This window comes from Martes martes (genome assembly GCF_963455335.1).
Source record: "Martes martes genome assembly, chromosome: 6".
NCBI lineage: Eukaryota > Metazoa > Chordata > Mammalia > Carnivora > Mustelidae > Martes > Martes martes.
This window is the reverse complement of record NC_137893.1, coordinates 111,260,610-111,288,558: the sequence shown is the minus strand read 5'-3', so window position 1 is coordinate 111,288,558 and position 27,949 is coordinate 111,260,610. Positions and strand designations below refer to the sequence as shown.

Below are 27,949 nucleotides of genomic sequence, written 5' to 3'. Positions count from 1 at the left end.
GAGAACTTACCATAGCACTAGATACTGGTGATTTCTTTTTTTTTTTTTTTTAAAGATAAAGGAGCCACTACTAAGTAACTTCCTGAAGATTACCCAAACATTTAGTTAACAAAGCCCAAACTGGAATCCAGGTCTACAACACTACTAAGTAACTTCCTGAAGATTACCCAAACATTTAGTTAACAGAGCCAAAACTGGAATCCAAGTCTATAAAGTCCCAGCCTTTGACTACACCTGCTATCCTCTACCATTCTTACATTCACGCAAAGCAGGGAAGAGCAGTGACCACACCTCTAAAATATTATATGCAATGAAATTAATAATCATGTTTCCAGATGATCTATTCATACAGGTATTCATTCATTGCCACATAACAACTTCCTACCAAATATAGTACTCCATATGGAGATATAAGTTTTCTTCTTCAATAGTTTTGTATTCCTTTAGTTAAACTCTCTCAGTTCCACCTAGATTAGGCAGTACAGAATGAAGAGAGTTAAATTAACAAAGACTTCCACTAAGTAATATCTTACCATTTTGTTCACTGCTTTGACTCAAGAGTTATAGTCAGTTACTAGTAAAAGAGAATTCTAAAAACTATCACTGACCTTTCAACCTTAAAAACAATTTAAAAATCAAGAGGAAAATACAGGGCATAATCTTACGCATTCACATTCAGAATACATGCAACTTTTTCTCAGATGGATTGCTTAAAAGTGCAAATGTCTTACTGAACTTCACAGATTAAATTTCATTAGACAGTATCACATGTCTTTCCTCACCTCACTCTGCACATACAGGCAATACATAAACCCAAAACTATAAGCAGCTCCTTGCTCTGATCTTCTTTGAGGACAAGTCAATGATCCTGGCAAGGAGTCAGCAGAAGTTGAATCTCAATCACCTTTAAAAGTTTGTACACTTGGCCATGATTTGAGAAATTTTGTCTGCCTGACAGAATTCATAATGAGTACTCCTACCACAAAATAAGAAAAAAGTTACATGACTGGGGGTTTTCTTGAATAAATGTGTACCAAGAATTGTGTGCTGAAAGCTTATGTCCCTGGTTCTATTAAGCACTATGAAAATTTATCTAAGGGTCAAAACCTTGAGAGAGTAAATAATGTTCTAACACATACAGGTCAGATGTGGTTAAATCATGGAGCTCTTCAAATTAGCCTCCTTAAATGAAATTTTATTCTAAAAAATACTGCTTGTCAGGAATTCTTTAATAGCGGTGATAGTTTTCAAAGCTCCCAGAAGCTTCTCACAAAAAAAAAAAAAAAAAAAATAGAATCACTAAATAGAAAAACCAAAACCCCATGGACAATATTTACAACAAAAATTGGTGATCAAGTATCCCCACAAACCCCAAAATGCTATGAGGTAGAGATGAGGCACTAACAACCACTAACCTGCATGACGTCTGCAACTAATGGGGAACCAGGCAGATCTGAAAACAAAACACTAAAATAGTAAAGAGATAAAAACTGGAAATTACAGTGGACCAATCTAAAGAAAGCACATGAAACTGAAAAAAAGCATTTTTACCCAATCCAACAGCAAATACATACAGTCTACAATAAGCTTGAAATGGGGGAAAATAATCTAGCCCCTATCTATGAATTCTCCTAACATAACCACCAAACTTCCCTTCTAGGACCAGGCCCCACCCTGAGGAGGAAGTCCTGGGAAAGGATTCAAAACTCGAGCAGTAGCCGCCCCCCCTCAAAAAAAGAAAGAAAGAAAATAAAGAAAGAGAAGGTACAAAGTGGGAAAAGGAACAGAGCAAAAAAAAAATCTCAGAAAATAAGAGGCCTTATTTTTAAACACTAACACAAAAACCACTGAAGGGAGAGGTCTGTGCCGGTAGAAAAGCTATCTTAAATATCAATTCCTTTTAAAAGTAAAGAAAACTAATATCACATAAAAATGATCAAGAGAAAAGAATCAAGGTCCAAGCTCATACAAAGTTTTAGAAGAAGAGAATAAGAAGCAGAATAACATTTCTACAATGAAACCACTCTACAACAAATATGCTCAGAAAACAGATCAAAACTGTACACCTACTAATTTAGAACAAGCCAAAAAATATATGCATGATATGAAAGAACGTGTTAAATGAGTTAAAAGCCTGGTGAAGTTACGGAAGAACAACTAAATCAGAAATTAGAAATATTGGGGCACCTGGGTGGCTCAGTGGGTTAAAGCCTCAGTGGTTAAAGCCTTCGGCTCAGGTCATGATCCCAGGGTCCTGGGATCGAGCCCCGCATCAGGCTCTCTGCTTGGCCGGGAGCCTGCTTCCCTTCCTCTCTCTCTGCCTGTCTCTCTGCCTACTTGTGATCTCTGTCTATCAAATAAATAAATAAAATCTTTGGGGGGAAAAAAAAGAAATTAGAAATATTTGGGGCCACCTGCTGGCTCAGTCAGTGGAGACTGTGTCTCTTGATTTCAGGGTTTTAAGTTCAAACCATATGTTGGGTATAGAGATTACTTAAAAATAAAATGTAATTTAAGAAAGAAATTAGAAATATTCAGAATTCAAATGAAAACTCAGGAAAGAATTAGAAATAAAAGGAAAAATATTTCAGAAATGAATATGAAATAAAATGGAACATGAGAAAAATAAACAGAACAAATAATGGCCTATAAAAACTTGAGAGACAAAAAACCTTAAAGTTTTTAATTTTAAAAAAGTAATAAAAAGGATCTAAGAGAAAGTGACAAATATTGGAGTTAGACAATGAAAATCCAACTTACATGTAAGAGTGACACTAAAGAAAGCTCAAACAAGGAGACAGAACACTGAAAAACTGATTTCAAAAAGTCACTGAAATTTAAAAAAAAAATTTAAACTACATACTGAAAGAACATACCAAAGGCATTTCTTGTCTAAAAGAAACCTATTTATATTTAATGACATAAGTCAGTTAAACACAAAAGCGTAAAGAAAAAGAAATACCATGCAAACATTAAGCAAAAGAAGGCTACAGTGGCTACACAGCCAGGTGTAACTATCTTACAGGTACACCACTGCTGTGTGATGAAACGATAATCTGAGCCAACTGTATGCTTTTAAATTTTCATTAAGTAGTCTCATTAACAAAAATAAAAACAGGTAAAATTTATCTTAATAATGAATGCATCTTTCTCCTCTTCAGATGGAAATCGTAGTAACTTATCGCACCTTCTTTTAACAGTTTAAAAATGGTGTGATAAATTAAAACAAACCTGTACAACTGGATAATTCAAGTTAAATATAAGTTTCAATTGCCTATCAATATTCTAGTTCCAGTTTTCTATTTCCTAAGGATGGCAGAGATTCCTCACAGGAATGTTGTAGTTCTATCACTGAAATTTCATTTCACAAACTTAATATGTTTTTAAAGAATAATATGTATCATAATTTTATCTGAAATATACTATGTCAAGATCAAGGGAGAGAAAACTTCCTCCATACATTTAGCCACTTTCATCCCCTATCTTTTATAATCCTTTACATCCCAACTTTAATAGTGAAAATGGGTACAACATGACCACCAATATAAGTACCTATAATTTAATTACTTGTTTAGCAACAGAAAAATATTTAAAGTATCTACCAATTCTCTTTTGCCTATTCTCCCTGTATCTGGGCTGATCAGGAATTCAAACGGAGGTCATAGAACACAGTAAATACTGATGAGTATTACTGAAAACCTGTAATTTTAGCTTCCTAAGGACAATTTTTTTTTCTAAGAAAGATCAGAAGTTTATATTAAGACAAGTAGTCAATAGTATGATACAACTATTGCTAATTAAACTAAAACTACCAAGTTACTTACACAGGTATTTCTAAGAATAACAAGGTTTAAATAGAAATCTATATCCATCTAGTCAGTGATTTTTTTCCTTATAAAAGAACACAAAGAGTAAAAATGTTCAAAACATTTTTAGAACTTGTCTTTCAGATTTAATCTGAGAATACTGTCACATTCTTGTGATTTATCCAGAGTGCAGAATTCCACCATAAGGTAGAATCTGACTTTTAGGAAAAAGTTGAATAACATCTCTAACTGTAACATACCATTCTTATTCAAATGCAAATAATAAGATGAAATGGTTTTTGAATTGCTGTGGTAACCAAATTGCTGTGGTAACATAAAATCAAAGAATCTCAAAAACAGAAGAGACTTCAGAGTCATTTAAACTATTCCTTATCTGCCCATTCAATGCTTGAATCCCAGCTACAGATTTCCAAGTCGGTTGTCCAGCCTTTGCACAAACCACTCAAGTAATGGCAAACTCATTACTTTCCAAGGCAATCAATTTCAGTTCTGGGTGGTTTGAAATGCTAGAAAGTACTACATATCTAGTACCTGCATATATTTCCTTGGAACCTCCACACACTAGCTTAAGTTATACTCCTATGGCTTCCGTATTTGGGGAATTTAAAGATTTATTTATTTATTTATTTATTCGACAGACAGAGATTACAAGTAGGCAGAGAGGCAGGCAGAGAGAGAGGAGAAAGCAGGCTCTCCACGGAGCAGAGAGCCCGATGCAGGGCTCGATCCTAGGACCCTGGGATCATGACCTGAGCCGAAGGCAGAGACTTTAACTCACTGAGCCACCCAGGCGCCCCCGTATTTGGGGAATTTAAATATATATAGGAACATGGGAAGAAAAGGAAAGAGGTAAAGAAATGAAAAAGATACTGTATAAATAATATAGGACAAATTGGGGGCATATGCTTGATTTTTTTTTTCATTTTCTTCATTCTCCCCATTCATTGCTAAATATAGGAAACATCTCACAGAATTATATCAAACCAAAGACGGTTCTTGGTGTGCCATTGATAAATTAAGGACATACTGTGTTCTCACAACTGTGGTAGCCAACACAAGGACTACAAATGCACATATGGTAAAGTTCCTAATTACTGGAAGGTTACAATTAACAGACATGCAAACGGTAAATAACAATATGTGGTAGTAAATAATTAGGCACAACCTATATTTTGAAGGTTTATTAAAGTATGGATTTAGCTGGGTTTTAAAGAATGGGAAGGGTTTGGTTTGAAAAAAAACTTTTATAATTCTCAGAGGAGAACCAATACAAATTTCTTAGAAGAGAAGTCAAATGACCAAAACAGTGTTCCAGAAAGATTATTCTGAATATGGTATATAAAAGTGATGGAGCGGGGACAGTGACAGGAAGATCAGGAATAAGCTAAAGCCATGGACATGGTAGGAGAAATGAGAATGGAAAGCAACAGAAGCAACAAAAGAATTAAGAACTGATGGCATAATGAGGCACACAAAAGAAAGAGGTAAGAACCACAGGACACCACAAGCTTTTAAGATTAACCTGAACAATGGCATAACTAAGAAGCCAGTCTGGACCACCAGATAATTATTTAAATTTTAAGTGTGTCAAGTGCAGATTAGTGGCATCTATTAATCTTAACATTTACAAAGGCTACATATTAATAACTTAAATCCTTTTTTCCTGTTTCCATATGAAACATTTAGAAGTTTTATTGATACTGCTAAACAGCAATAGTTAATTTTGATATTCTATTCTTTCTTTTTTTAAAGATTTTATTTACTTATTTGACAGAGAAAGAGACAGAGAGAGAGGGAACACAAGCAGGGGAAGCAGAAGAGGGAGAAGCAGGCTTCCTGCTGAGCAGGGAGCCCGATGTGGGGCCCAATCCCAGGACCCTGGGATCATGACCTGAGCCAAGGCAGACACCCAACTGACTGAGCCACCCAGGCACCCCCGATATTCTATTCTTAATTTTACTCAAATGTGTAATGTTATCTGGCAAGAAGAAAAAAAAAATCCATGCCCCATCATATCTATTCCTTTCTCTTAACTTCTATCATTACATTAATAGCCAGCTTTCTGTTTTGTAGTGAAGTATTTTTCTTAAAGCAATAAGAATTTTAACTACTTCACATGAATTACTGAATATACAAAGGTGAACAGATATGTAAAGCCATGTTGAAATTTCAGTACTATGGAACAGACCAGATTGACTAACTCCAGCCTCAAAGAATATACAATTAAAATGGATGCTAGGGCAAACTACCAATTACTTCATGCCAAGGATATCCAAGGTTTCTTAAGATCAGTAAGTCCACAAACAGCAAAGGTCTCTAACAGGCAATCTAAAAAAGAACGGAAATTCACCGTAGAAGCCACTACTGGACAGAGAGGGGAAACCATCTGCACAAAAAAATAACCAAATCCATGAGGGTAAGTAAGTTCTCCTATAAGTACAACGGGGTAAAGACAAAACTAGAAAACCTCCACTAGGGGGAAAAGGCAAAAAAAGAAATAGTAAAAACAAAACAGAACAGAGACTAAATAAACCAAATAGAAGACATGGCGAGTAACATTAGCTTCTTTCACAAAGAAAAACCTTCAAGAAGGCAGGGGTAGTGTCAAGTGAAGCAGGAAGACCAAGGAGGAGGAGAAGAGTTGGATTTGGCCATTAGGGGTAACTAGTATTCTTTATGAGTGCAAACTCAGCAGAATGATGGGAACAGAAAAGAGTTAACAGCAGCAGAAGTAAGGTAAAAAAATGAAATAATAGGTAAAGATCTGGTTCAAGAAATTCAACCACTAAAAGGAGACAAGAGCTAGTCACTAGACTACAGAGACTGGCACACTGTGAGTACTTAGTAAGTGTTCAGTGGCTGAATAAGCAAACAAATGAATAAATACAGCAGAGTCAAGAGCTATTTGTTGAGGGAAAGATGGTATCAGAAAGACTTTTTTTTAATGGCAGAAGTATGTGAGTAATGTATTTCAAAGAAGAAAAAAGAATTTAAATGTGCCTCAAAATGCATATAATTTTTTTAATTAGGTGGAAAAGCAGAAAGGAAAGCTGCAAATGAAAATAAAGGTAGAGAAACTAGCAGCCACCCCCTTCCATTCTGCCCCTAAACAAGAGAACAAAAAGCTGAAGTCAAAGCAGGGTTTGGGGGGAATGGGAAGAAAGCAAGCTTCTATTCTTTTGTTTTAATAGAAAGCAAGAATGTGAGAAGAGTTGGGTATAAAGACCTTTCCTTCTAGCCAAAATACAGTCAAAGCTAAAGTAAAAATGATAAAGATATTAACAGAGGGAGTAAAAATGCCTACAAAATGTTGCAGGCAAATTCACTAAGGATAAATCATAGGCCTGTGGAAATTGGGCAGTTTCAAATGTAAAATTCCCCACAATATATTTTATAATGAATAAATCTCAGTTGTGTGGCCTTGGTGTTCCCAAGAAAATACTAACTACCATATCCAATAAATGACACTAGTCAGCAGTAAACAAAGAACCTGTGAAAAAAGATTACTAAAAGATTTATAGTTAGTCAAGTGTTGAAAGTGGTCCAAAAGTTATCAAGATAAATACCAAAAACATTCGGTATACTTTGCAATAGGGACAAAATCCCACTAAGATGTTTTATTAGACGGCACAATTTACAAGACTCTGCACAAAGTAAGCTAAGAAACTTGAAGGCACAAGTAACATTCCTCTGCAGTAAAAATAAGGTATTTTTCATTTTAACTCCTTCAGTACAATGAAAACTGAATTATTAAAAATTTTTAAATAATGGAGAAAAATGATACTCAATACTTGGGGTTAATGAACCAGTACAAAATTAAAAAAAAACAAAGATTTTAGTATTTATAAAAGTACAAAGTGATCCTTCCTAAAAATCTGAAAAGTGCCTGAGAATAAACCTAAGACAAAAGATCGTTTTTTTCGGGGCGCCTGGGTGGCTCAGTGGATTAAGCCTCTGCCTTCGGCTCAGGTCATGATCTCAGGGTCATGGGATCAAGCCCCACATCGGGCTCTCTGCTCAGTGGGGAGCCTTCTTCCCCCCCCTCTCTGCCGTCCTCTCTGCCTACTTGTGATCTCTGTCTGTCAAATAAATAAATAAAATTAAAAAAAAAAAAAAGATTTTTTTTTTCAGTGTTCCCAGATACACTGATTATGCACCACACCTAATGCTCCTTGCAATACGTGCCCTCCTTAATACCCATCACCAGGCCGAAAGACATTTAATCTAACCATGAACCACATTTTAAAAAAGAATTTTGGTTAAAATGTAAGGTGAGTAACTCTGTTTCCATGCTAATAAAAATCAAAATAAGTTCTGATAGATAAATTTTCTTTGAAAAATAAGCATAAAGCAATTCTAACCCAACTGTGATATGGCAGATGCCCTAAAACTTGATTCATACACTCAAAACATGTAGACAAATAATTGATATAAATATGGTGTGTATATGTCAGTTGATAAGAAGCTCTGCGGCAAAATTTAAGTAGTTACATTTTATGGAGACACACAAAAGAAGAATATTTTTATTTAACAGCTGGGTTCAGAGATTAAATCATGTTTCCACATTAGCTATTAAAGATCTAAAAAGATATAAAACTACCCAAAACTAAGTATCATCTTTGCAAATTAGAAATATGATTTTCATGAACTGTTGGGGTTGGTGGTCAGGGAAGACATAGGGTAGAAGTATATGCAGTAAAATACTTGCAAATAAATGCCTCCTGAGCTTTTTTTTTTTAAATATCCAAGAAATTCTTATAAAATGTCATATGAGTAAGAACACTAAATCACACTGTGATCGTCACTCTTCCTAATCTGAATGAAGAGTCAGAGTTAGTAAGAACAAGCTCCAAGAAATAAAAATCTCAATGTACAGCAACCTACGGGTACAGACATCAGTGTAGTGGTTGCCCCTAGAGAACCTGACTATAAATTGGCACAAGGAAATTTTCTAGGATGATGAAAATGCTCTGTGTATCTTCATTGGGGTATTGGTGACACAGTACAGACATTTGTCAAGACACATAAAACTCACACCTGTAAATTTTGGTCTCTGTAATTACGCTTCGATTTTTTTAAGTAAAAAATAAAATAAAATGCGCACGTATAAACAGAGTTGGATTATATCAAACATACCTACCATCACAGGGAAAAGGATATGTTTAAATCTGAGTAACAAACAACCTCAATAGACAACTGATATGTTTACCTAATCATCTCAAAATGCCTTAGCATCCAATATTACTAAAAATGAATTAATTCTATTTCACAAACATCCTCAAAAAGTAATTAATACTCTAAGCCACACAATGAATCAATCTGTTTATTAACTCAGTAGTACACTTAGTTACCAGTTCATCACAGATTTACTAGGAAGCCACATTGCTTAAGATCAGAAAGATACTCAAGGCAGCAATACTGAAGGTTTTAAACAATGAATAAATGGACTAATATTACTAATAACTGGTAAGCTAACATCAGGTATTTAAAATGTGCCATGTACTGTTCTAAATGCTTTCCCCATATTAACTTATTCTATCTTCACAGCAACGCACAGAAGAAGACATTCTTACTATTCCCACTTCATAAATGAAGAAACTGAGGTACCCTGAGATTAAGTATCCTATCAGGAGTACCTAGGTCTAACTCTGGCAGTCTGACTATCTAAAGACAACTTTGTAAATCACTTTGTTCTACTGCGTTTTTAGAATCAGCTGCCTTGAAATTTTCTAGGTTAAAATAAAGGTTGTACTTTATAGAATGGAACCTTGGGGCCTTCACCAATTACTTACTCATTCATATTGTATATCAGTCCCAGAGTGATTTTTTAAAGAACAACTCTGGCTTTGCTTGCAAGTACTTACAAGGCCCATCATAAGAATACTGGATGGCTTACTCATCTGTCTGTGTGATTAAGCTTCTTCATACTTTTTTCTATACTTTTTTTTAATAAAATTTCATTGTCTATTCATTTAATTTTTAAGTGAGCGCATCCTAACCTTATTTCTTATCACAGAACACTGAAAGAGGAGCTCTGTGGTATATAGTCATACAGAGCACCCTCTGGTGATAATTACTCATCAAAAGTCTTGCATTCCAAAACAGTAATTCTTATTTCAAGAAGATGACAGTTGGAACCATATAAATGATGTTCGAATACAATTTCAAAGACTGTATATTACTTAATAGTTGTTTTCAAAAGCCTGCCATTTTTAATAATTCAGTATCTTGCTGTGTAACTATAACCTATTCCGCAGAAAACCAGTGAATTTCAGATGCAGCCCTCTGACTGGGAAACTGCTCTCAGGTATAGGAAAAAAAACAGCTGCCCACCTCAAATAAACCTTTATTCAATTCCTTTTAACAGGCTAGCTGAGAAAAATATTATTTCTGGAAAACTGAATTGTCCAAGGATTTCATGTTTTGTCCTTAGGGGAAATGAACCATTAAAAAGGCAATACACCTTGGGTCTTGAATGTGTTGTACCTCCATAAGCCATTACAAACACCAAGTTACATTTTCAAGGTACACTGTATCACATTTTCTTGAAGACAACTTAAACAACACTATGAAATCTGTTACCACAGTTACTACAGAGATATTATCAAGAACAGAGCCTTATATGCAATGTTCAAAAAGCTCTACTTCCTTGATAAAACAAGTAAATTTTCTCCTCAAGGATTAGGAAAATACATAAAGTGCCATATTTCGTTTTATGTCCTAGCCAGCAAAATCCTCAAAAACTGATTTAAGAGTGAACTAAAAAAGCTATGCTTGACTTTATAGCCTGAAGATCTCTTGGCTATTGTTTTCAAGTATTTCTAATTTTTTTTTTTAATTTAAATCTTGACTCTATCTAGAATTTACTTTGGCATAAATATATCTTTAACACAGGAGTTTTACTTTCTTTATCCAAATCTTTATTTATTTATGACCCACTCCCCCCAACATTATATTCTATTCTTTCACCCTTACTTCACCCTATCCATGCCAATTTCTGTGTTCTTTGGTTAACATCCAAATTTCATATGTGGCACCTGCCATTTCAATATACTCCATTTCAGTGTTAACCTTTAGATGCAAGAAGGGTTAAAGACTTTAAATTCATTTTAAATATTGTAAATAATCTCTAAATAAGGTAATGTTTACCTGTATCTGTTCTGGTGTCCATTGGTCTAGGTTGACTGACTTGACCCTGGATATATGAACCCCAAGGTTTCTATGGATTCCAGCACATCTGATGCAAATAAACACACCAATATTCCAGGAAGCCCACCGAGGACCTAATCAAGGAGAAAAAAAGATAAATATTAAAAACTAAAGTAAATATTATGGCAGCTTTTAAGCAGCATTCTGATTTTTTACACAATTATAATGGAGCCTTACAGAATTTCAAATGGCACCAACAGCAAGCTTATAAATCAACCTTCAAAAACTTAAATGAATTTACTAATTTTGCTTTTCTAGAAACTTTCCCAAACCTATCTAAAAATTTAAAACTAATTTATGTGAACAGTGTTTTCACTTAGCATATTTGAACCAGGTACAGTAAAATCCCACAGTAAAAAGTTCTTCATTAAATGTGTAAGGTGTTCCTTAAAAGATTACCAACAAATATAAATCATAGAGTTTTTAATGAAATGAAGACATTAGTAAGAAACACACAACCAACCTAAAAGAAAAATGTGCAAAAAGATATGAATGGGTAATTCACAGAAGAAATGTATAACCAATAAACATAAAAAACATGTACGAGCTCTCTAGTAGGGAAAAAACCCTTTAAAATCTCCATTTTAGATTCAACACATTGGAAAAGAAATCTTTTAATCAACTAAATGTTAGAAAGACTGAGAAACAGTTAAAGTCTGCCTCAAGAAGCCTTATAATAACATGAATAAATCCCAACTATAACCCTGAATTAAGAAAAGTTATAGATAAACTATGGTGTGCTATAAAATGTTAGTTCTTTGGATCATTGTTTAAAAATTCTGAAAAACATGGTAGAGAAATCCACATAAAGATAAAAGACTACAAAGCCTTAGCTGTACTATTCTTTATGTCTTTGAATGTATTTTCTTAATAATTTTAAATATCCTTTTTTTAATTTAAATTCCATTAGCCAATATATAGTACATCATTAGTTTTTGATGTAGTGTTCAAAGATTCACCAGTTGAGTATAACACCCAGTGCTCATCACATCGCATGCCCTCCCTAATGCCTATCACCCAGCTACTCCATCCCTCCACCCACCTCCCTTTCCACAACTCTGTTTCCTGGAGTCAAGAGTCTCCCATGGTTTGTCTCCCTTTCTGATTTCCTCCCATCCAGTCTTCCCTCACTTCCCCTGTGATCCTCTGCACTATTCCTTATATTCCACACATGAGTGAAACCATAAAAAACATGTATGAGAGTAATTGTCTTCCTCTGATTGACTTGTTTCACTTAGCATAATTCCCTCCAGTTCCATCCATGTCGATGTAAATGGTAGGTATTCATCCTTTCTGATAGCTGAGTAATACTCCATTGTATATATGAACCACATCTTCTTTATCCATTCATCTACTGAAGGGCATCTCAGCTCCTTCCACAATTTTGGCTGTTGTGGACACTGCTGCTATGAACATTGGGGTGCAGGTGCTCATTCCTTTCACTACATCTGTACTTTGGGGTAAACACCCAGTAGTGCAATTATTGGCTTGTAAGGTAGCTGTATTTTTAACTTCTTGAGGAACCTCCATACTGTTTTCCAGACTGGCTATACCAGCTTGCATTCCTACTAACAGTGTAAGAGGGTTCCCCTTTCTCCACATCCTCACCAACATCTGTTGTTCCCTGTCTCATGAATTTTAGCCATTCTAACTGATGGAAGGTGGTATCTCATTGTGGGTTTGATTTGTATTTCCCTGACGGCAAATGATGTGGAGCATTTTTTCATGTGTCTGTGACCATTTGGATGTCTTCTTTGGCAAAGTGTCGGTTCATGTCTTCTGCCCATTTCCTGACTGGATTATTTGTTTTTTGGGTGGTGAGTTTGATTAAGCTGTTTATAGACCTTGGATACCAGCCCTTTATCTAATATGTCATTTGCAAATATCTTTTCCCATTCCATAGGTTGCCTGTTAGTTTTGTTGACTGTGTCCTTTGCCATGCAGAAGCCTTTTATCTTAATCAAATCCCAACAGTTCATTTTTGCTTTTGTTTCCCTTGCCTTTAGAGATGTGTCTGTAAGAAGCTGCTGTGGCCAAGGTCAAAAAGGTTGCTGCCTGTGATCTCTAGGAGTTTTGATGGATTCCTGTCTCACATTTAGGTCTTTCATTCATTTGGAGTTTATCTTTGTGTATGGTATAAGAGAATGGTCCAGTTTCATTCTTCTAAATGTTGTCTGTCCAATTTTCCCAGCACAATTTAGTGGAGAGACTGTCTTCTTTCTATTGGATAGTCTTTCCTGCTTTGTTGAAGATAAGCTGACCACAGAGTTAAGGGTCTATTTCAGGGCTCTCTATTCTGTCCCATCGATCTATCTGTTTGTTTTTGAGCTAGTACCATGCTGTCTTGATGATCACAGCTTTGTAATATGGCTTGAAGTCAGGCATTGTGATAGCCCCAGCTTTGGTTTTCTTTTTCAACATTCCCCTGGCTATTTGGGGACTTTTCCAGTTCCATACAAATTTTAGGATTCCTTGTTCTACCTCTGCGAAAAATGTAATTTTAAATATTCTTATGATTATTTTCATATATTGCTTGTATAATCAAAGTAAAAATGGAAAAATAAACATAATATCTGATAATTATGTCAACTATTCAGAAGTTTATACCTAATGGACTTTTATAAATCACCTGATTATGAAAAAAAACATACACAGTATGGGATATCAATAAAAACCAAGCTTCTTAAAACATTTATTAGACTTCTATTTTAAGTACATCCTTTTTATCTCAAGGTGAGATTTAATCTACAAAATAACACTGAAGCCAGTAATTACAACACAGTAAAACTAAACACATTCCTCTCCAAAATTCTTTAGGAAGTAGTTCATGCATATACAATTTATACCAAATATCCTGCTTTTAAGTTTGAGAAATGACACCTGCTTCTCCCTCCCCCTCTGCCTGCCTCTCTGCCTACTTGTGATCTCTCTCTCTCTCTCTCAAATAAATAAATATAACCTTTAAAAAAAAAAAATGAGCCCAATGTCTTGGTCTCAGATGTTAAAAGCCCCATGCTGAAGATGACACAACTACTCTATAGAGTAGCCACAGTAACTGGGGGTCTTCTTGTTATAGCATCTAAGCCTGTAATCTACCTAATTCAATGTGAATTATATTTGATTGTTGGTGACAGGAAGTAAAATGTGCCAGAGATTTAATCCTTTATTTCAGAGCCAAAATTCTAAGAGGTATTAAAGAATAATAAAGCACAGTTTCATCAGATCTTAGTTTTCCAGATTCAATTTAAATCACCAAATATGTATTAAGTGTCTGTTTTTTACGAAGGTATTAGATGAAGAAGACAAAACACAGGTTTTCTGCCTTCAAGGACTTGTACTCTAGAAAGTCATACAATGGTTACAGCATATGTACCAATGATGGGGGAGCACAGAAGAGGAAAAGATGAATTTTGGCCAGGGATATTAGTACAAGTTTTGTAGGGACAGTGGCATTTGAGATGATTACTGAAAGATAAGTCCAGTTATAACAGGTAAAGTCTGGACAAAGTACAGTTAGGGCCAATTTAATGTTAAAACCTGTTTCACTATTAGGACCTGCTTAGCCAAAGCGACTCCATATTGCCTAGGTAGTCATATTGTTTACATCCACGGACTTAATTCTGGGAATACACGCCCCAGCAATTCCTGGTATCAGTTCCGGGTGTCAATTCCAGGAATAAACAACCTAATAAGCCGAGACAGGTGGCAACATCCAATCAGCTAAAGCCACATACCTTGAGGTCTGCAGTTATGCCCTATAAAACTAGTCTGTAAGATGGGGGCGGGGTTGCTCTCACCCGAGACCCTGACCCGTCAGTCTGTTTTCTGATGCCTGGTGTGAAAATAAAGCTTTGCTTAACCTTCGCTTTGTATCAGTCTCCCTCCTTTGATCACAGACCCCATCTGTACATTCTAGGTAAAATGAACCATATCTCTCCCTTCCAACCTTGAAGAGTTTCCACTACGCTGTAAGGCTATAGCCAAATAAATAAATAATAATAATAATGATAATAATTCAGCATCTAATTATTATTAAGTTTCTTTTATATAAATACAAATTTGAATTCGAGTTGTGATATATATGCACCTAAATACCAAGTACCAAGTGGCTAATAACCTTCAAACAGAGACGAAAGACAGTTTTAAGATAAGGAAACTCTGTAGAAAGTGGGAAAATGAGGATTATGAAACAGTAACTTATTACATATCTAAACAATTTTAAAATATATCTAAACAATGAACAAGAATTTTACTGAGAACTGAATATACTTATCTTGTAGCTTTCATACCATTTGAGAAAGAAGATGAGAAGAAATTTCTCTTAAGTTTCTGATTACCATGACAGACTAACAGAAAAGCTACTTTGAATTTTTTTATAAATAGAAAATAAAGAGACAAGGAGCAGAGAATATAACACTAACTGCTAACTGTCATTTCTTTTTAAGACTTAGTTCTTCTATAAAGCCTTCTCCAATTCCCCGAAAACTTTTGTAACCTTTATCACAATGACCTACAGTTAACTGTTTTAGCTAAGTTTTCTAAAAATATTCTGTTTGAGAATAGGATCATTTTATTGATCTCTGTATACTCTCTATTCATTGTAACATCTGGTATAAAAACATAGGCGGTCTCTAGTTTACAAATGATAGCTAAGACCTTCAGCCACCTGAGTTCTGCTACCAAAACTGCTGGGAGGTATAATTTTAGAGGAAACCACTGCCCTACTGAATATGCAAGCCGTCATTCATCATAATTCCAGATACACTGTCTGGAATGTAATCCTAATAAATATGTGAGATAGGTAGTATTATCACACCATTTTCAGGACTAAGAAACTTAGAGTCAAATGCTAGAAAGGGAGAGAGAAAAAGCCAAGACTATGCCACAGACTGATCCCAAAATTCAACTGTGGAAATTGCACATCTCCTACTATAATAATTCCAACCTTCCAAACAAAATTCCTTTACACTGGCTGACTACTTTTACTTTATTCTGTCAACTTTTTGACATGCCAAGTCACTTACTGTTGAGGCCAATAATATAGATTTAAAGATGCAAATAATCTTTTCAACTCTCCAAAAGTATCAGAGAGCTACTCACAAGATTTCAAGTTCACTTTATTTCTTTCCCCATAATACTGAAGATTAGACGCAGAAGAACTGGATTTGGTTTAATTTGTTGGAGAAGGAAATTGTAAAGGACAGAGAATTTTGATCAAGGTGGGAGAGAAGAGGACAAGGGCAAAATCAACTAAGACTTAAAGAGTATTTTCATATGACAGCATCACAGTAGTGGATGCCTAGGGAAAGGGACACACCGTTAAAAAGCAATAAAAGATCCTAAAGAGAACAGCCTGTATCAAAATACTGTCCACAATCAAGCATGAAACAAGGAAGAAGCCCTTTCTCTTTTCCTATCCCAAAACCCTTTGTTCTTTACCCGAGCCTTTCACTGCTCATGGTCAGCTTAGGTTATAGATTTATGTTCATTTGTAGATCAGCAAGAGAACCAACAAAGAACTCCTAAAACATGTTTTCTACATTGTAAACAACCAAACTACAAACTTGCAAAAGAACCTGTATGTGTGCTGGGGGGAGGGGAATCATTGAAAATAAGCATGAGGAGGGGCCTTTTGGGAATGATGGGTATGTTCTAAAATCTATGGTGATAGCTGCAAAATTCTGTTAATACATTAAAAATCATTGTATTACACACTTAAAATAAGTGAATTTTACAGTATGTAAGTTATCTCAATAAGGCTGTGCTTAAAAAAACCTGTATACATTTCTTTAAATGTATGATCTCATGGGTAAGTGAGAGTTTGCTTGAGATTCTCTCCCTCCTCCCCTCCCTGCACACACCTGTTCTCTCTCTCTCTCAAATAAATAAATCTTAAAAAAAAGACTTCAGAATTAAACAAAAAGTTTAAAGTTCCATACGTAGTATTTCAACAATAATTATTCTATTGCCAAACCGTTTCTTCCAAAAACGTATACAACAGAACGTTTCATTTTTTAAAATATTAAGTATTTTAACATACAAGGTTTTACTAAAAAGGAAATACAATGTTCTTTTTTTTTTTTAATCTGAAAGTAACTAACATGCTTTGGTATGGCCTAGTCACCTATGGCTGACCCACCTCAAATTCATGTTTTCCTCTTAAGTAGAATCAGTGATGCTAAAAGATGACATGAAGGGACTACATTTGGTAATCAGGGTTTCCAAGTGACTTTACAAGCTTTAAAGAGTCACTACAATGCTGATTAGAAGAGTCATGTTATTTTAATCAATCACTTCCTGGAAGCTGGTATATAAAACATTAATAGAAGCCAAGTGACTATGATTACTAAAAAAATGAGCTCACAAAAATTTCCTTAAAACCTCTCCATTCAGAAAGATCATTTAAGTTGCAGAATTTAAATAATTCCCTCAAAATTTTTTTTTCTTTTTTAAGTCTGTTAGACTCAGAATAGCAACACATGTATTTAACCAACAAATATTTACTGAGTGCTTGCTATTTCAAGGTACTACTGTATCTTCTACTGTACCTTGCACAAGGACTCTGGAGATCCAGTGATAAATAAAACAGATTAAACGCCTGCCCTCATGGAGCTTAAATTTCAATGGAAAGCTGTATAATAACATGTAAAAGTAACAGTGTGTTAACAGCAGTGAGTATTATGGAGAAAAATAAAGGAAAAATGGATAAGGAGTACAGATGGAAAGGAGGAAGGGAGAGGTAATTGTTATTTGGTCAGGAAAAGCTGTATTTCACCAGAGATCTGAAGAAGGTAGGGGAACAAACTATGCAGCTATGTGGGCAAGAGGAATTAAGGCAAAAGCAACAATAAGCACAATGGACCTGCGAAAGTGGATATGCCTTCATCAGGTTTAAGGCATACCTTAAGAAATGTTTAAGGCATGTTTAAGCAATACCGATGAGGTTTTGTTTATTTTTTTAAAGGGTCTGTGAAGGGCAACTTTTGCATCCTTACATCAAATACAGTAATAAAACACTTGCTATGAAATACTTGTAAATGGTTGTTGCTCAAACTATTTGTAGTCCCTAAAAATAAATCAGCATAATCAGTACATATACAGACTCCCAGCATTTTAATTCAGTGCCCAGCACGTGCTTAGTATGTATGAAAGAAAGACAAGAGAGAAAATAAAACTAAGTAAGAAAAATAACTCTAAGATTCCTGCAAAGAATATTTGGGGCATGCATTGCTATTCTCCCAGGAATTGGAAGGGGTTATAAGGCAAAAACCAAAAGCAATCTACCGTACTCTCTCCAAACCTCAAAGTCTAACTGCAGGAAATAGAGCAGGCAAATATATTCAGAGAGACTTATGTCCATTATCTTAAGAAAGCACACTGTGTTAGGGCCCCTGTGTAGCTTAGTCCGTTAAAAGTCTGCCTTTCATTTTTTTCCATCCCTACCCCTCAAAACCCTCATTCTGTCTCTCAAATTCCTCATATCAGGGAGATCATATGATAATTGTCTTTCTCTGATTGACTTATTTCATTCAGCATAATACTCTCTAGTTCCGAGGGAGACAAACCATAAGAGACTCTTAATCTCACAAAACAAACAGGGTTGCTGGGGGGAACGGGGTATGGAGAGGGTGATTGGGTTATGGACATCGGGGAGGGTATGTGCTATGGCGAGTGCTGTGACGTGTGTAAGCCTGACGATTCACAGACCCGTACCCCTGGGGCAAATAATACATTATAGGGGTGCCTGGGTGGCTCAGTGGGTTAAGCCTCTGCCTTCAGCTTGGGTCATGATCTCAGGCTCCTGGGATCGAGCCCCGCATCGGGCTCTCTGCTTGGCAGGGAACCTGCCTCCCTCTCTCTCTGCCTGCCTCTCTGCCCACTTATAATCTCTCTCTCTCTGTCAAATAAATAAATAAAAATCTTTAAAAAAATAATAATACATTATATGTTAATAAAATACTTAATTAAAAATTTTTTAAAAATAATAAAGCAGTGCTCGCTTTGGCAGCACATATACTAAAAAAAATAATAATAAAGCAATAGACGTACAATGTGGGAAAAAAAACTGAGGGTTGCTGTGGGGAAAGGGGTATGGAGAAGGTGGTTGGGTTACGAACATTGGGGAGGGTATGTGATATGGTGAGTGCTGTGAAGTGTGTAAGCCTGACGATTCACAAACCTGTACCCCTGGGACATTATACGTTAATAAAAATAATTTAAAAAAGAAAAAATAAAGTCTGCCTTTCACTCAGGCCATGATCCCAGAGTCCTGGGATCAGGTCCCATGTCAGGCTCCCTGCTCAGTGGGGCACCTGCTTCTCTCCTCCTCTCTGTCCCTTCCCCTGCCCATGCACATGCATGTGCTCTCTCTCAAATAAAGTTGGTTTTTTTTTTTAAAGCAGACTGTGCTTACAAATGCTCTGACATCAATCTAAAAGTCTGCTTATTTACATGACACCATCTTTCATTCATATTTGTTGAACCTGAGAAATCAAAAATTTATTCCTGACATTATTGGGACAACTGGTGAAATCTGAGTAAGGTCTACAGATTAGGAAACAGTATCGTATCAATTATGATTTCCCATTTTGATAATTGTACTGTGGTTATATAAGAAGGTCCTTATTTTTAGAAGATAAACACTGACACATTTAGGGGTATGGGAGCATATCTAAGAGTCCAACAAAAAGGAAGTATGTGTGTGCATGTGTGTGTGTATCTCTATATACATGGAAGAAAACAAACGTGGTAAAATGTTAACATTTGAAGACTAGGAAATGGTGGGGGAGAGTATTCTATTAATAGTCTCCGTCATCTTCTTTTTTTTTTTAAAGATTTTATTTATTTATTTGACAGAGAGAGAGATCAGTAGGCGCAGAGAGGCAGGCAGAGAGAGACGGAGAAGCAGGCTCCTTGCTTGCGGAGCAGAGAGCCCGATGCGGGGCTGGATCCCAGGACCCTGAGATCATGACCAGAGCCGAAGGCAGAGGCTTAACCCACTGAGCCACCCAGGCGGCCTCCTTCATCATCTTATATGCTTTCATTTGTAGAAATGAATAATAAATGAAAAAAATACTTACACATAATCATTCAACAGAGAACTATAATAAAAAGTAAAAAAAAAAAAAAAAATCCCTGCATTCACACTTCTCTGAACATCAGTTTCTTCATCTGAAAATTAAAATGCCATCTTCCTTATTCAAATGACCACTATGAACATTGAAAGATAAAATCCATATGAAAGCACTCTATTATCTACAAATCATTCTTTGTAAGACTAACATGTCCTTTTCTCTGTATTACACACTTTCTCTTGCTAATTTCATCTACTACTATTAAAAGACAAAAATCTATACTTCCTATTCCACTGATTATGATACATAATAATTTTTAAAAAGAAATAAAACATTAAAGTTACAAATTAATTATGAAACTTCTCAAAATCAGAAACACAAAGTTATTTTTTTTAATTTAGAAAATGTGGTATATTTCTGGCACTGATCTTTTCTCTAAGCATCAGATTCTTAATAACCAACTTGGATACCACAGCATCACCAGTTAAACATGTCCAAGATGGAATTCACTTCTCCATTTAGCCCCTCTCTCTCATCCTCCTCTGTCTGTCTCTCTCTCTTTCTCTCTCTCTCTCTCTCACACACACACACACATACACACAGAGTTCTTCCTGATTCCTCCAACTCAGTTGATAACAACACTATCTACTAATGACTTAAGGTGAAAAATAAAGAAGTCATTCTTACTCCTCTTTCATCATCCATAACCAATCAAGCAAACACTCTGGTCATTTTATTTTTTACTAATCATTTTATCTTTTAATTTTTTTCAAATCCATGACTTTAATCTCATTCCAGGTGGGCCTGTGCCCCAGTTCAGGATCTTATCAGCCAGAGTCCTAGATTACTACAATGTCCTCTGAAATAACCTCCTGGATCCAAAAATTGCTTTTCAGATTTATAACCCATCAGATAAAGTTTAATTCCCCTAAGCAACTTATAAGGACCATCATGGTCAACTACACCTACTTCCCTAGCCCAACTTCTAGTAACACTGAAATATTTTTAAGATTTCTCCTGACCACTTAAGAGGAATTATTACATTTTAGATTTTATTTTCTTGTTTTGTTAATTTGTCTGTTTCTTTAAGTTTCTAGCAGTATAATTTTTTTTTGCAAACCTCAAAAATATTTGTGTACATAATCCACAGTGATACAAAAAGGAAATTTGCTAACTCTGAGCCTTGTGAGAAGAATACTACTAGAAAAATGGATCATAGTTATAAGAAATACAAGAACAGTAACAGCTTACGGGCAAAAAGTGAATGAGGCACTGGGAATCAACTGAGACTCAAGAATTTCCTTACAAGTTAAGACTGAAGTAAGACTAAATATATTAATATGCTCAGTTATCACTGAACAAAGAAATTCTTTAAGCTGAAATAGGACAAGACATATTTATTTACCCTAATGCCAATGACCAAGAAAATATTTAAAATATTGCAAAGAGTGCCCTCTTTCCAATAGGGCACCTGGGTGGCTCAGTCAGTTAAGCATCTGCCTTTAGCCCAGGTTATGATCCCAGGGTTCTGGGACTGAGCCCTGCATTGGGCTCCCTGCTCAGCGTGAGGCCTGCTTCTCCCTCACCCCAGCTCCAGGCTTGTGCTCCCTCTCTCCCTCTCTCTCTCTCAAATAAATAAATAAAATCTTAAAGAAAGAATTACTGGAAAGAGAACTTGTGTGGAGGAGGGAACAAGAATAAAATAGTCTGTTTTCATTTTTTTAACAAAACCTGTTCTGAGAAAATCAGCAAGTGACAAAGTCACATAACTTTTTCTTTCCCAATCAAAAGCAATAAAATAGATACATTAAACTTAAAAATTGACATTTTTTAAGCTCTTCTGATAAAGATAACTAAGAAAAGTAAGAAGCAACAACAAAATTGTCTCCCCAGGATATTAAAGAAAAAAAAGTCCTAGTTCTATTTAAATGGTATAATCAGAAACAAAGTCACCTAAAAATACAACTTGAAAATGTGTTCAATTTATACGTTTTTAATATTAGGTTTTAAATGTCTATTTTCAGGGCTCCTGGGTGGCTCAGGCAGTTAAGTATCTGCCTTTGACTCAGGTCATGATCCCAGGGTCCTGGGACTTGAGTCCCATGTCAGACTCTGCTCAGTAGGGCTTCTGCTTCTCCCTCTGCCTTTTCCCCCTCACTCATATTCTCTCCCTCAAATAAATAAATAAAACCTTTTAAAAAATGTCTATTTTCTAGCCTTTCTAAAGGCAAGAAACAAAGATCTCCCAAAGGTACATCATAACATAAATGTTTAAAACCACAGACGAACTGAAAAATCTTAGAAGCAGTTAGGGGAAATAATGCATAACGTAAAAAGAAACAAATAAAACGATGACAATTTTCTCATCAGAAATAATGCTACAGGGGCGCCTGGGTGGCTCAGTGGGTTAAAGCCTCTGCCTTCGGCTCAGGTCATGATCCCAGGGTCCTGGGATCGAGCCCCGCATCGGGCTCTCTGCTCAGCGGGGAGCCTGCTTCCTCCCCTCTCTCTGCCTGCCTCTCTGCCTATTTGTGATCTATGTCTGTCAAATAAAGAAATAAAATCTTTAAAAAAAAAAAAAAAAGAAATAATGCTACAAAAGAAAAAAAGAAATAATGCTACCTAGAAGACAGTGAAACATCTTCAAAGTACTGAAAGTGAAATTTTGTACACTGAGAACTGTTTACCAGCTAAAATATCTTTCAAAAACAATGGTGACATAAAGAGGACAGAAATCAATGAAACAAAAAAGGAAAACAACAAAGAAGGTCAATGAAAATAAAAGGTGATTATTTGAAAATATCAGTAAAACTGACAAACCTTTAGCCCAACTGATTAAGAAAAGGAGATAAAACACAAATGACCAATATCAGGAAGGAGAGAAGTGGCATCATTACAGATTCTAAAGATACTAGAAAAATAATAAGGGAATATTATGGATAACTTTATGCTAATAACTTCACTGATACTTTGAAAGATCCAAATGAGCTCTTTCCACAAGGAAAAGATAACCAAATAGACTTTCTATTAAAGAAACTGGATCTGTAGTTAAAAACCTTCCATCAAAACCCAGGTGGTTTCACTAGGGAAATCTACCAAACAATTAAGGAATGATACAAATTCTACACACACTCTTCAGGAAACTGGTGGGGGTGGGGGGGTGGGGGAGTTGGAGGGGATGGTAATTCCCAATTCATTCTAGAGGTCAACATAACCCTGATACCAAAACCAGACAAGGACATCATAAAAAATTAAATGTACAAATCAAGACCCTTCATGAATATTTGCAAAAACTCTTAATAGAATTTTAACAAATTAAATTCAGGAATATATGGAAAAGATAATGACCAAGTGTGGTTTGTCCCAGGAATGCAAGGTTAGTTTAATATTCAATCAAAATCAAATGTAATCCCCTATGTTAAAGAACAGCAGCAACAAAACACTATGATCTCAAAAGATGCAGAAAAAGCACTGATACTATTCAACATCCATTTCTGATTTTTAAAAAATCTCTGAAAACTAGAAAGAGGGGGACTTCCTCAATTCAATAAAAAAATCTGTGAAAAACTTTTGGCCAACACATATTAAAGGGTGAAAGTTTGCATGTTTTCTCCTTTAACATCATGAATGAGACAAGTAAGTCCACTGTCACCACTCTTATTTTACTGAAGGTTCTAGCTACTGAAATAAGGTAAGAAAAAGAGGTATCCAAATTGGGGAGGAAGTAAAAATTATCTTTGAGGATGACAATCATCTAGGTAGGAGATAGGTATCTATAAAAAAGCTATTAAAACAAATACACGAGGTCAGCAAGGTTTCAGGATACAAGACAAATATGCAAAAACCTACTATATTTCCATATTCCAACAACAATCAGAAATTGAAATGTTTGGGGTACCTAACTGGCTTGGTCAATGGAGCACACAACTCAGGGTTGTGAGTGTGAGCCCCACACTGGGTGTAAAGATTACTTAAAATCTTAAAAAAAAAAAAAGTTAAAAAATCCATTTACAATAACATTTAAAAATAAAAACTGCTTAGAAATAAACCTGACAGAAGATAAATAAGATCTGCATCTTGAAGACTACAAAATACTGCTGAGAGGGGGTATAGCTCATGGGTAGAGCATCTGACTGCAAAATACTGCTGAGAGAAATAAGATGCAAATAAATGGAGAGATATACTTTGCTCATGGATTGGAAGGCTCTTATGTTGTTAAAGATGTCCATTCTCTCCCAAATGGATCTACGTACTTAAAGCAAGTTCAACTAAAATCCCAGAACATAACTTTGTAGAAATGGACAAACTAGTTCTAAAATTCATAGGAAATTCAAGGAACCTAGAATAGCAAACAACTTTGAAAAAGAATAGCAAAGTTGGAGGACTTATATTACATGACTCCAAGACTTATTATAAAGCTACAATAATATGGATATTGTAATATTAGCATAAAAGTAAACAAAGAGATCAATGGGACATAACAAAATCCAGAGGTTCTCCCAGATAGCTGTGGTTGATTTTTGAGAAAAGTGGAAAGGCAATTCAGAGAAAAGACATTTTTGCAAGCAATGGTGCTGGAACACCGAATACCCACATACAAAAAAAATTAATTTGGGTTCATACCTGTATCATATACAAAAAGCAACTCAAAATGAAAAATGGCCATAAATACAGAATGGTAAAACTTTTAAACAGCATGGGAGAAAATCTTCAGAATTTGATTAGGAAAGAATCCATAAACTTGCCCAAAAATATATAATCCATAAAAAGAAAAATTAATAAATCGGACGTCATCAAAATTAAAACTTTTGTTCAGGGACACCTGAGTGGCTCAGTTCGTTAAGCATCCGCCTTTGGCTCAGGTTGTGATCTCAGGGTCCTGGGATCGAGCCCCACATCGGGCTCCCTGCTCAGTGGGGAATCTGCTTCTCCCTCTCCCTCTGCCCCTCACCTTGCTTGTGCTCTCACTCTCTCTCAAATAAATAAAATCTTAAAAAAAAAAAAAAGACCATGTGAAAAGGATGCAAAGACATGCTACAGGAGAAAATAGTTGCATATATCTGACAAAAGACTAATGTCTAAAGTATACAAAGCACTTTCAAAACTCAACACTATCTTGATAATGGAGGAAAGTACACATGTGTAGAGGCAAGGGGTAGATGAAAAATCTCTGTACCTTATTAATTTTGCTATGAACCTAAAACTGCTCTTAAAAAGTCTACTAGGAAAAAACACAACTCAGTAAAAAAAAAAATCAATTAGAAAATGAAAGACGTTTCACTGAAGAAAATATACAGATGGCAAAATAAGCACATGAAAAAGATGTTCAAAACCATAAGCCATCAGGGAAATGCAAATCAAAACCAATATCACTATCATTACACATCCAACAATGGATAAACTAACAAACAGTGACAACACCAAATGCTAGAAAACACATGAAAACAATGGACTTAAAATAATACAGCCACTCTGGAAAAGCTTTGCAGTTTTTTTTATGATTCTAAGTATGCCATTACCATACAACCTAGTAATTGTACTATGGGCACTTAACAGAGAAATGAAAATTTATTTCACACAAAAACCTGTACACGAATTTAAAGCTTTATTCATAATAGTCAAAAACTAGAAATGGCTCAAAGGTCCTTCAACAGGTGAATGGTTAAACTATGGTACATACACAACATAAAATTCTACTCATTAATATAAAGGAAAGAACTATTAATACATGCAACAACTTGGACAAATCTCCAAAGAATAATACTAAGTAAATAACACCAATCCCAAAAGTATCATATGATTTCATTTACATAATATATTTGAAATGACAAAATTTTAGAAGTGGGAAACAGATTAATGCTTGCCAGAGGTCAGGGATGAGAGGGCTGCAAAATGGGAGGAAGATGTGTCTGGTTATAAAAGGACAATGCAAGAGATCCTCGTGGTGATGGATCTGTACTGTATCTTGACTGTGGTGGCAGAGACGTGAATCTACACCTGATAAAACCATATAGAACTAAACCCACACACACAAATACAAGCAAAACTGTAGAAATCACAGTAAAACTGGATGATTATACCGATGTCAATATTCTGGTTATAATACTGTGTTATAGCTCTGCAAGAGGTTACCATTAGAGGAAGCTGATAAAATATCTATTTTTTCAATCAGCCAACATCCATTAAAGTATGATTTACCCTGTCATAAAATCTTAAGTTTCTCTACATATGCTCTGGTTTTTAGCTTTCCTTCCACCCAAACACACATCAAAGGGAGAAAGAGGCTATTATCTCAATTAATAACACAGAGAAAACATGACTGTTATTTTTAACTTAACTTTAATCTTCCAGAGAATAAAAACACTAGAAATGTTCAATGCTCTACATTGAGAAAACTGTACTCTAATAATTTGGCTATATATATATATGGCTATAAAAGGACAATGCAAGATATATATATATATATGGTACAATAAATTATGTAGGTACAAAAAAATATTAAAGGAAAATACTACTAAAGAGATTCCCTTAGTTAATTGGGATTCTTTATTAATAACTGTGCATATCTAAAAAAGGTTCATAGAAAAGAAAGAAATTCATTGCAATTTTAAGAATAATTATTTCATTAAAATAATAATCCTTGTTATTTAAAATTTAAACATTAGAATAACACTGTCAATTGTACTTTCTGTGATATGTAAACATTCTTTCATCTGCACTGTCCTACACGGTAGATACTAGCCACAGGTGGCTATTAAGCTTTGATACATGGTGAGAATAAGGAACTGAAAATTTAACTTCAGTTAAATAGCCAAATATGGCTATTGGCTACCACCTTATTAGGCAGAGTAGATCTAGAACTTGCAAAAAAAAAAAAAAATTCAAACAAGAACACAAAACACACAATGTAAAAACACTCATCAATGTAGTGGGTATTTCTCATCCATGACACTACTGGCCCTTTGAGCAGAATAATTCATTGCACAGGAATGCCCTAAAGAAAATATATTCCTTTCAAATGATAAATGTATTTTTCCTAAATGTAATTTAATGGCCACTCTTGATAATATGGAGTATTGCCTCACTGGAATAAATTACTGAAGCTATTAAGAACAATAATACATTTTCACCAGCAGAGGGCAGATATATGTTATAAATACCTCTTAAACCAATTTCAAATGTTTAAGAAGTACAATAGTACTGAATCAAAAGACACAAGTATATTAACTTACACAAAAGGAATTGTACTTCTTGGAGTTAAGAGAGAAAAAGTGCCAAAAATAAACATATTTTTCAAAAATAAACTGGCAGGTCTCCCCAGAAACAAGTTTTCGTCAACTTGATAAGTTGATTTAGGAGTTAACTGTAATCCTTCAAACCAAACAAAATAACCCTGATGAATAAAATATGAGTCAAACCTTATTTTTCAAGGCCATTTACATATACGTTATAATATTCTGTGGGCTGCAAAATAAATTCTAAAGAATTTTCCTCATAGGATATAAAAGTTGCCAGAATTCCATGGAAAAAGAGAGCATTTGTTTCATAAGTAAATTAAATGCCAAAAACAAAACAAGCAATAAAATTTGGCAAAGGTGCTAAAAACAAACAAACAAACAAAACCAAACGTTTGCCTCAGAAAAACTTGAGAAATAGTCCCAACATACTGAAGATTTCATCCACTTTCTTGACTCTCACTACAGAGGATGGAAAACAGGTTCTGAAGCAATTTTACAACAGACATTTTCATAAAGAGCTTAGAAAACAGTTTTAATATCTCCCAAAATTAAATGCCCTTTTCTGGCCCCTCTTACCACCCTACTGCATTTAATATTCCTG

At 35.1% G+C, this 27,949-nt stretch overlaps 1 protein-coding gene across 4 annotated transcripts in view; it reads right to left on the bottom strand.

Moving 5' to 3' along the window:
• SMAP1 (small ArfGAP 1) overlaps positions 1 to 27,949 on the bottom strand; it is a 155,087-nt gene that overhangs the window by 106,237 nt on the left and 20,901 nt on the right. For all 4 annotated transcript variants that reach the window (XM_080807184.1, XM_080807182.1, XM_080807183.1 and 1 more), the window contains exon 2: positions 10,977 to 11,110. In XM_080807184.1, coding sequence (XP_080663310.1) covers positions 10,977 to 11,110 — 134 coding nt within the window. The remainder of the gene's footprint in view (positions 1 to 10,976; positions 11,111 to 27,949) is intronic.